This window comes from Cricetulus griseus, chromosome 7 (assembly GCF_003668045.3).
Source record: "Cricetulus griseus strain 17A/GY chromosome 7, alternate assembly CriGri-PICRH-1.0, whole genome shotgun sequence".
Classification (NCBI taxonomy): Eukaryota; Metazoa; Chordata; class Mammalia; order Rodentia; family Cricetidae; genus Cricetulus; species Cricetulus griseus.
In genome coordinates, this window is record NC_048600.1 from 90,571,000 (window position 1) to 90,582,526 (window position 11,527).

An 11,527-nucleotide genomic window follows, 5' to 3' on the forward strand; every position below is an offset into this window, starting at 1 on the left:
TTTTCCCATGGGTGTAACTCAGTATTAAGTGCTCAACATCCATGCAGTAAAAACCCATCAATAAGTCCCGAATATTAACTCACCTAAAACGTTTACTGAGCCGCAATTCACCAGGCACAGGCACAGTTTCTAATGATATTGTGTTTAAAATGCCTTGTCTTCCAAGAGGTTGTAAGGACGTGAATAATTCTCAGTGCTAAAGGGTGGCGTGAGCCTACAAGTGCTTCCAAAATATGCAGAAGTAGCACCTGATCCAGACCAGGTGTGACAGAAGGAAGCTAGGAAAAGTGGTACTCAAGGGACTTCCTGGAGGACAAGGAGAAATTAACCAGCTAGTTCCAGAAATAGGGACTAAGATGTTCGGACAAAGAAAGCTGGCACTCTGGATTCCAGAAGAGGATACTGAGTTGATAGGTATGAAATAGAAAAAAATGTGCAATGGATAGCAGTCAGAGCTAAATTTACTATCATTGCGTGCTGGGTATCTCCTACACAACATGGCTAAGTTTTGAAGCTGGCATTTGTGGTAAGGATTTCCTATTTCTATATGAGGTGGTTGAGCCACTTTACTGGAGAAGTGACAGCAAGGCAGGGGACACCAAAGTAAGGATAATTTACACAGGACAGGAAAGAGATAAGAAAGTATCTGGTTTGATGGTATAGGACCAAGTAACAATGGGATATACATGCCCAGAATGTTATTTATAGATATGCTAGAGTTTATAAATTGGTATGCTTCAGGTTGAAAAAATTAGGAATTATTTGGCTAAAACCCTACTACATGCCACTAGGTATAACAGAAATTCAAATACCATTAAAAGTATTATCCTTACTTTTGGTAACATATGATTTACTGGGTTGATAAAATCTATTTTCCAGTACAAATTGACAAGCTAATATTACTAATATCACCTGTGGAGAAGTACCTGCAGGATTTCCTCTCATAACGAAGTTTCAATTTGGCTCAGTAAAGAGGTGGCAGCTGGTGTGGAGTGTGAGCAGACAGCTGTCTAGGGAGCCAGTCTCCTGGCAACTGAGAAAAACCCGTATTGAGGATAAAATACATCCTTTCTATTGCCAAGTCCTAGCGCTGGAAGTTGTAAAGATGAGTTAGACATTTTTTGAGGCATTTTGGTGTGTGAAATACAAAATATAAGTACTGTGAGGGAAATCTTAGAACCTTTCGCACAAACCACATTCCAGCAGAAAATACATAATGGATTTTGGCACATAGTCTGTGTAAATTACTTGACTATTGCACAGTTAGTCTGTGGAAAATTATAATAAAATAAAATAAGATAAAGCCCTGCATCTTTCTCCCTTTAAAAATTGTACTTGGTTTGTATATCTCTAATATTTGAGCATTTATACTGAATTGTTCTTCTCATTTATATAGCTGTAATAGAGAAGGTAATTCTTTGAAATATCTTTTTATGATTATTTCTCTTCATGGAATATGTTCTATTATTAATGCATAAGGTTAATAAAGATAATTTGCTGAAAAAATTCTCCAAAGATGCCTCAGAGTAGAGCAGAGATCCTTCAGACTATGAAATGATCAACAAATGCCAGGATAATGAAAAGATCCAAGTGGTGATTTTGTTGTTCATTTGTTTAGCCTCCCAAGTGCTGAGATTACAGGGAACTTCCATACCCAGCACTAAGGACTCTGAAATCTACCTTTCTGATCATTTGGACTGGAATCCTAGAAGCTTATATGTCAAGATTGATTGTGAAATATACTCTGCCTCTCGCATAATATACAATTCTAATATTAATAAGCTTCCCTTCTATTATTTAAAATTCTTTAAAAATGTTATATAATGTAACTGACTGTTTTGGTGCCCTGTTTTACAAATTCTAACATATTTATAAGTATGTGTAACTCCCAGGCTACTAAAAATTTGTAATCTTATTTTAAGGGCAAATATTTTTCACTGTCAAGTCACAAAACAGTGGAAAGAAACTTTCACATATAAATCCCCACGTACTAGAGGAATCAGAGTCAGGAGGAAAAAATACAAGAAAAATAAAGACATAAGAGCAAGCAGCACAAACCCAACCTGCTTTATGGCTTTGTAAATTTCATGCAAGGCTTAAAGACCAAAGTCCACTTGGATCCTACAGCCACCTCCCAGAAACTTGATAAAAATCAGTAAGCTATATTGCATATGTAAAACCATCAGGCAATAAAGAGACTGTATTTTTCAACTGAATGGCTGTCACCAAAAAAAATTATTTTATATAAATAAAGAAGGTCTGCCCAGTCTACTGTTATGAGACACCAAACAGAGATGAATAAATCCCCCTTTCTCTGGAGGAAAAAAATAGATGAAAATTTTCAGTCAAAGTCACTTTAATGTTGTCACCAGAAGTTAAATCTTGACAAACCAACAAATGTGTGGCCTACTTTTTATGAGTAGAAATAATGGGAAATGTTCATTCTTTTGTCAAGAGTCTGTAAGGGATTAAGGAAGCGTAAGACAGAGGCCAAAGAATTTTAAAGCAGGATTAATTTTACTAATTGCTGGGTATCCAAACCTTAAGTCAGTAGGCACTGGGAGCAGAACATACTGTTGAAAAACATCTGTGGGCTGTCTGATTAGGCTACAAATGCCTGGCATTGTCGTTGGTAGCATACAATAGATTTTGGACTTTTTCCAGAGGGAGATGAAATTTTAATCCTAGTGATGCAGACAAACAAAGCCTTTGGTTACTTTAACTCTTTCATGGAATCCCTAAGTTGTTCCAGTAGAAACCAGGTGAGGCTGGAGGGGTGACTTAGAGCCTGGTTAAGAGTGCTTGCTGCTCTTGCAGGAGACTGGGGCTTGGTTGCCAACACCCACACCAGGCAGCTCAGAACTACCTATACTCTAGTGCCGAGGGATTCAACACTCTTCTGGCCTCCAAAGGCACCTGCATGCACATAGTGCATGTGCATATATGCAGGCATGCACATACACATAAATAAAGAAATTAAGACTCTTATTACACCTCAAGATGACCTGAAACATTCAAATTCTCAGCCCCAGAAACATCAGTGAAGCAAACTTGTCTTCATGTGTCATGTCATTGGCTGGCAAAGGCACGTAGACCAGAGACTTGATGTGTCCATTTGATATTCTTATTATAGCTTCTGACAAGTGACAAATTCCTGGAGTTTTATGTACTGCTTGAGGTTTGCATATATCTCTGACAGGAGGAAGGGCTTGTCAAGTTTTTGATTTATAGCCTTGACATCAATTCCCAAATTTAAGTACATCTTTTTTTTTTTTTTCAAATGGGAGTAAGTCTAGATGCAACCTAACAGATGGTGAAAAGAAGTGTTCTTTTATTTATTGAATTCAATGACATTGCTTCCTGCACACTGGTGGAACTTTTCATTACTACTAAAGCTCCCTTCATTTGGTTTCTTTTTGCCAAATAACCTCCAATGGGATTTATTTTAAATATATTCCCAGAGGACCACATTCAGAAAAATCTAAAAATGAAGGTATCTGAATATTTGGGGCATGTGGGTGTTGGGAAGGGAATTCAGGGCCTTGTGTATAGAGTATTTACTTCTACCCAAGCACCCTAGGTGATTTTGATGTCATAAGTAGGGAACCATTGTTTCTATTGAAAATAAAAAAAAAAAGAGTCTCATTTCCACATTGCACTGGTGATATCTTCAGTTGTCAACTTGACACAGCCTAAAATCACCTCAAAGGAGAAGCTTCAATTGAGGAGTTGTCTACATCAGAGTGGTCAGTGGGATTATCTTGTTTATTAAGTGATAGAGGCCGTCACAGCCCACTGAAGGTGGCACCAGTCCTCAGGCAGGCTGTTCTGGGATGTATAAAAATGGAAGCTAAGCATGAGCTAGTGATGGGGGCTGTCCTTCTGTATATATGCTTCTCTTATTGGTTGATGAATAAAACACTGATTGTCCAGTAGCCAGGCAGAAAGTATAGGCAGGGCCACCAGATGACGAGAATTTTGTGGAGAGGAAGGCAGAGAGAAGCAGCCAGGAGATGCCATGTAGCTACTGGGAAGATAGGATGCACCAGACATTGTCTGGTAAGATAAGGCCACGTAGAAATACACAGATTAATAATTATGGGTTAATAATTAAGAGAGAGCTAGCCACTAAGAAGCCTGAGCCATCAGCCAAACAGTTTATAATTAATAAGCCTCTGCATGTTTATTTGGGGCTAAGAGTGGCAGGACCAGTTGGAACAGAAACTCAAGGGTACACAGCCACCCTGACTCATTTATATGTTGTCTGTGGCTGTTTTTTTTTACAATAGAAAAACTGAGTGGTCATGACTCAATTTTCCAAGCAAAATTATTTCAATGTTTATGTAACCAAATGTACCAATATTTTCATGATTTTGAGTAATGGATTAAGAAGGTTTTATCTATTCCAGAGGAGGAGTTGAATTAATGGAGAGGGAGAAAAAAAACAAGGGCTAGTAACGAGGGGATGGGTAGAACAAAGTGTAGGGAATGAATGTGTGAAAATATAAGGGAATCCACTATTATGTATACTAATTAAAAAATAAATCATAAAGTAAAAGTTTTTTCTTGGTATAAATAAAATATTTTAAATCCTGATTTCTGGGGCTAGAAAAATGGCTCTTAAGTGCACTCACTGGCTCTTCCAGAGGACCAAGGTTCGATTCCTAGCATCCCCATGGTGGCTCATAAGTATCTGTAACTTCAGTTCCAGTGGATCTGATGTGCTCTTTTGGCTTTCATGGGCACCAGGTACACATGTGATGCACAGACACACATGCAGGCAAAATACTTATATACATAAAACAAATGAACATACCCTAGTTTCTTCAGTGGTTTATTTGTTGTTGTTTGTTTGTTTGTTTGTTTGTTTGTTTTGAGATGAAGTCTTACTCTGTGACTCAGGCTGGCCTTCCTGAAAGGAGCTATGTAGCTCAGGCTGGCCTTAAACTTGTGGTGATCCTACTGTTTTACCTTCTCAAATGCTGAGATTATAAGCATGAGTCACCATGCCCAGCTTTTTCCGGTTTTTATATGAGCTCACTTAATATATAAGCAGCTTTGGATAAACCCAAAAACTGATCTAGGTTTTATTGTCATAAGTTGTTTCATTATTATGTCAACGTTATTAAGAGCCCAAATTTTCAGAATTGAAAAAGTACACCCCCAAACTGGCACCATGACGCATACCTATAATCCCAATATCCATGAGGTTGAGGTCAGCATGTCCATATTAGGCCAATGCTCTGCCCCGGAGCTAATGCCCACCCAGCCTTTACATAATTTTTAATATACTATTTTTATTAATTCTTCAAGAATTGCATACATGTATAAAACGTATTTTAATCACATTTACTCCTAATGCCTTCCTCCCAGCTCCACTCCCACCTCACCCCACCCAATTTCATGTTCCATATATATATATATATATATATATATATATAGAGAGAGAGAGAGAGAGAGAGTCCAGTCGGTGCTGCCCATAAACTCACAAGTGTGGTGCCAGGTCCCAGTCCATGGTTAACCTACCAGGGGCCATATCCTTAAGCAAACGGTCTCTCCTCCCCTTAGAAGCCATCAACTATCAATAGCTCCTCAACCAGAGCCCTTCATATCGTTTTTGTTATAATAAAACGTTTGATTTCAGGTCCAAATAGAAAAGAACCAGCATATAAAGTAAGTTGTTGATGGTGAAGCAGTAACACAAGAACCATTTCTAATGAAGTATCAAAGACAAGAATGTGCATACAGCCACTGTTGTGCACCCTTGAATTAGATGTAATAGTCAAGGCAACTAGATAAGAGAGAGATATTAAAAGTAAAAAAATTGAAAATGAAACGGAAGACTATTGTTTGAAAATAGCGTAGTTGTTTCCCTTGAAAACCCAATCCAGCAGTTCAGTTGAATATAAGAAAACTTAGTAAAGCAACAGAGAACAAAAAGTACATAGGAATTAGTAATTTTCCTTTCTTCAGATTATTTCCAGATCCCCCCAAAAGTAGTGAAATAAGAAGCCCACTTATAACAGCAACAAAAATTTATAAGATAACCTGCAACAAATCAAAGAAATATGGATACATATACACATGAAAACTTTAAGCAACCACGATAGATACGGAAGAAGAGAAGAAATGTTAAATGGAAATCACAGATATGCTTGTCCTTGTTAAAGATCTTCATCTGATGGGCGTGGATTTGTTTCAGTAATCTTATGGGGATTACTAAGTAGTCATTTGTAAAAGAATAAAGTTGGATCTACATCTTACATCTTACTTATACTAGCATAAATTACAAATTTATTTTATATTTGTATATATTTAAAATAAAAGTTAGTATCATAATAGGGTATGGTAGTGCATGCCTTTAATTCCAGCAGGCAAAAGCTGGTGGATCTCTTAGAGTTCAAGGCCATCCTGATCTACATGGTAGGTCTCAGATCAACCAAGGCTGTATAGTGAGACTAGGTTTCAAAAAACAAAACAACAGGATTACCAGCCTACAATCCACATTACCAAAGGAACTAGGAAACAAGGAGGACCCCCAGAGAAGAATGCATGGTCCCCTGGAGAAGGGGAATGGGACAGGATCTCCTGAGCTAATTTGGAGCATGGGGGTAGGGGAGAGGGAGCTGGGAGAAAGAGAGGGGGAAAAGAGCAGGGGAGAGGAGGAAATGGGGGAACAGGAAGGTTGAGTCAGGGGAAGAATAGAGAGCAGGATGAGAGATACCATAATAGAGGGAGTCATTATAGGTTCGAGGAGAGATCTGGCACTAGGGAGATTTCCAGAGATCTACAAGGATGACACCAACTGGCAATCTAAGCAATCGTGGAGAGGCTATCCTAAATGCCCTTCCCCTATAATGAAACAGATGACTACCTTATATGCCATCCTAGTGCCTTCATCCAGTGGCTGACCCACAGCTAAACACTAAACTGAACTCTGCAGCCCAGTTGCAGAGAGGTAGAGTGATGATCAAAGAGATCAAGACTGGGCTGGTGAAACCCACAGAAACAGCTGACCTGAACAAAAGGGAGCGCATGGACACCAGACTGATGTCTGGGAGGCCAGCAAGGGACTGATCCAGACCCCTGAACGTGGATGTCAGTGAGGAGGCCTTGGCACTCTATGGGGCCTCTGGTAGTAGATCAGTATTTATCCCTGGATAAGAAAGGACTTTGGGAGCCCATCCCACGTGGAGGGATGCTTTCTCAGACTGGACACATGGGGAAGAGTCTAGGCCCTGCCCAGGATGATATCACAGACTTTGGGGATCCCCCATGGAGGGCCTTACCTTCCCTGGGGAGTAGAGGGGGATGGGGTGGAATGTTGGTGAGGGTGGAGAGGAAGCAGGGACTGACATGTGAAGCAGGCTTGTTTCTAATTCGAACTAATAAAAAATAATTTCTTGGAAAAACAAACAAAAAACAACAACAACAAAAAACCCCACAGGAGCAGAAGAATATGTGGGCAAATCCCTGCAATATTTTAATAAGTAACTGACTCAAAATAGGATGTCATAAAAGTTAAATCCAGCTGTATAACAAAAGATAAATGGCAATGTGGGGATATCTGCAATTCATGTTAATTTTTACAATAAAATTGAGAATTTGTATTTGTACTTGTTAATGTATACATAAAAATAATCTCTGTAAGGATTCATAGAATAGCAGTTATCTATAGCAGAGATAGCTGCTGGGTAGACACACAAGAGAAAGAAAACTTTTCCCTGTACATCTTTTGTTGTTGTTATTTTTCTAGACAAGGTTTCTCTGTGTAGTCCTGGCTGTCCTGGAACTTGCTCTGTAGACCAGGCTAACCTTGAACTCAGAGAGCTCAACCTGCCTCTCTCTGGTGCTGGGATTAAAGGCACGTGCCACTACCACCCAGTTTATTGTACAAGTTTTGTTTTGTTTTTGCTTTTGTTTTTTGAGACAGGGCCTCACTATTTAGCTCTTGCTTTTTTGGAACTAGCTCTGTAGACCAGGTTGGTTTCAAATTCACAGAGATCCACCTGCCTCTGACTTCTGAGGGCTGGGACTACCAGCATGTACCGCTATGCCCAGCTTACTGTACAACTTTTTAAAATATATATTTTGACTTTTGAAGTAGGTTGGTTACTCTCTAGTGCAGAGAGTCTAATACAGAGATAAATATATACTTGAAGTCCTAATGTGACAATCAAATTCAAGTAACTAGCTAGGTGTGGTGGCCCATTTCTACAATCCTACCACTTGGGAGGCTGAGGCAGGAGGATTCTAATGAGTTTGAGGCCAGTCTGGACTACATAGTGAATTTAAGCCCAGTTTGAAATTCAAAGAAAAATTCTATATCACAATAAAACAAAACAAATGAACTTATTTTAATTCATTAGTCCTTGCAGTGCTTTGGAAAAGTGGAGCACATGGTAGGAGCTCACTAATACAGAGCCTTACTACATAACCTTGAATTTGCTTGCAGTACATAGCTTAGCCGTGGAAACAAGAGGCCCTGCCTCAAAAAGATGGAGGATAAGCACTGACTCCCCAAAGTTGTCCTCTGACCTCCAACATGTGCACCACTCACATACTAACTACATAAAAGAAAAATGTATATTACAGAAAATAATTCTTCCACTCATTAGAATTATTAAAAAGAAACTGAATTTACCTCAGCTCCCAAATGCTAGGATTACATGTGTGAGCCACAACCACCAGCCAACAAATGCTTCTTGATTAACTATAAAATCATTTCTTTCAAGTCTCCACATCATTGTCCTACTAGCTTTTCAATGTAAGGAGATAGATCACCAACTGAACACACATAGACTGTACCTGTTGCTGATTGTATCAGGAACATGTATCTTCAGTTCTTCTGTGACTTCTTTCATCACCCTCTGGTAGCCAGACATTCCTGGGTCTTTGATATAATGAGTATTGTTTCTCATTAAATATTCCCCCAAATAATTAATTGGATCAAACTTGGTTGGGATATCATCTTGGCTCAAAAGTTTCCTCTTTTCTACCTGCATTAACATTTGTTCTACTCCAGGAATCAAGATGGGTAGAAGCTTGTCCAGCAAGTATGCACGGGTAGTTAGTGTCATGCTGTCAGTATAAAACCAGTCTTCAGCCAACTCATCCCTAGGAAGCTTTTTTGTAATCATCTTTTCTTGTTCCTTCTTCAGGATTTCCTTCTCTAACATTTTCTGTTGCATGACCTGGGCTCTTGCTTCTATTTTCTCACTAAGATTTTTCTTCCATGGTTGCTGTGCTTTTAACTTCAGTTCAACTTCATCTAAAGCAAAAATCACTTTTGCAGGTTTTCTAACCACCAAATTCCCGGAAGCTGCTTGGGAGTCGTTTGATGAAACAGCTGAGAAGAAAAAATTCAGTGTAAGAAATACAAGAGGTGTGGAACTGGAGAGAATGCTCAGTAGTTAAGAGTTCATATGGCTCTTGCAGAGGACCCTAGTAGGTTCCCAGCATCAATGGCAGGCAGCTCCCAGGGACCTGTGATTACTGCTCTAGAGGGGTCTGATGCCCAAGGCACCTGTGGGCTCCTGCACTCATATGTACATACCCACACACAAATACACATACCTATAATTTTAAATTAAAAACACAAAAATATTATAAATAGAGTTTAATTGATGAGTTTAGAAAATATTTAACAACAACAAAAACCTCAAAATTGTTTTTATATCCTTTTACATGGTTTACTGGAGCACCATCAAAACAAAAAGCCTGAGAACAAAAATTTTAACCATAGAAACATTTATTATTTTGTTATAGAATATTAGTTTAAGATGTGTTTCAGGGCTGGAGAGATAGCTCAGTGGTTAAGAACACTGACTGCTCTTCCAGAGGACCTGGGTTCAATTCCCAGCACCCACCAGTTGGCGGCTACCAACTGTCTGTAACTCCAAGATCTGACACCCTCACACAGACATACTTGCCAGCAAAACACCAATGTATAAAAAATAAATAAGTAAATTACAAAAAAGAGATATTTTCATTCTTTTATGTTGTGGAATGTTTGTTTAATGATGCAAAGATGTGTTGCATTCTTTTATGTTGCATCTGTTAACTCTGTGAAGCTGTGTTACTTTGCCTGCCTAAAACATCCTATTGGACTAATAAAGAGCTGAATGGTCAATAGCTAGACAGGAAAGAGATATAGTCAGGGCTTGGGGGGCAGAGAGAATGAATAGTAGGAGAAACCCAGAGAAGAGGACGAGGAGTGAGAAGAGGAGAAGGAAGAAGAAAGAGAGGGAGAACAAGAGAATGAGAAGAGGAGCGAACAAGGGACACGCCCGGAGCAAGAAGCCAGCCAGACATTAGAGAAGCAGAGAATGGACGATATACAGAAGTAAGAAAGCTAATGATCCTCGAGGCAAGAGGAAGATAAAGAGACACAAGTTAATTTAAGTTAAAAGAGTCAGAAAAGAGCTAAGCTAAGGTCAAGCATTCAAAACGAATAATAAGTCTGTGTCAAGACTTGGAAGTTGGTTAGTGAGCTAAAACGAAAAGCCTGGTACCCTAGTGACATAAACAGAAGTCAGTGAACAGCTCAGTGCCTTATTACATAATTAACTTGCTGCCACTCTGTGCACTGTCTGTCTCTGAGACAAGGTTGATGTCCAACTCCAACTCCTGCCCCTTTCTCACCCCCTCTCTTCTTCCCTCATTTTCCCCTCCCTTTCCCACCTTCCTCTTCTTCCTTCATATGACGTATCAGAGACTGAGAAGAGAGAGGTAAAGCAGAGATAAAAATGGAAGATACAGGAGGGAGATTAGCAATGAGCTAAGATATGACTCAGAGGGCACAATGAACTGGGGACATTCCATCTCACAACCTCCATTTCCTATGGAAGAAAATAAATACTGCTAAAGGGAAGGAATGATGGGATCACGGACTTTACATGAAATATAAAAAGGTATAAAATAATTGCTAAGAGTGTGAAGCAGAATACACGTGTAACTAGTTTTCTAAGCAGTTTTGAAAGTCTAACTGAGAATGAAAGCAACCTATTTTTCATGACACCAGGACAGAGAGGTTTGGCCCTGGGTTCCCAGGACATGGCTAGCTCACTCTCTGAACGGAAAGATACCAGATATTTTCTTCTGTTCCAGTGATTGCTGAGGTTAATGGAATGGAAGAATTAATGAGAATCTTAACATTTTTTTCTGAGATAGCTATGGAGTTGAAGTACTTTGGGGTCTTTTCAGATATTATCCACTGAAAAAGAACATAGGTGCCCATGTCAGTATCATGGCTACATAGCAATATGTAGCATAGCTGCTTAATTTAGCTTCTGTTATTTTGTGGATGTGGGTGAAAATAGAAACATATCTGAAAATGTGTCTACATTAATTTCTAGTATGATTGAAGCTATTGAGACATATTTTAATTAGTAATAACTCCCAATAAATACTAGTACCGCAATAAAGGTCCAAGATACAGAGTCTCAATAACTTACTAGTAGTGGATATTTAAAAACCATGTTTTTTAATTATGAAATATTCATAATTAAATATATGCAAGGACAAT

The 11,527-nt window shown here is 38.9% G+C and overlaps 1 protein-coding gene across 1 annotated transcript in view; it reads right to left on the minus strand.

Annotated features, from left to right (window-relative positions):
- Window positions 1-9,341, minus strand: part of Efcab5 (EF-hand calcium binding domain 5) — a 95,610-nt gene extending 86,269 nt beyond the window's left edge. Inside the window, exon 1 of the mRNA XM_027426684.2 lies at window positions 8,809-9,341. Within this exon, the coding sequence (XP_027282485.1) occupies window positions 8,809-9,191 (383 nt within the window). The 5' untranslated portion in view covers window positions 9,192-9,341. The remainder of the gene's footprint in view (window positions 1-8,808) is intronic.
- Window positions 9,342-11,527: the final 2,186 nt, after the last annotated feature.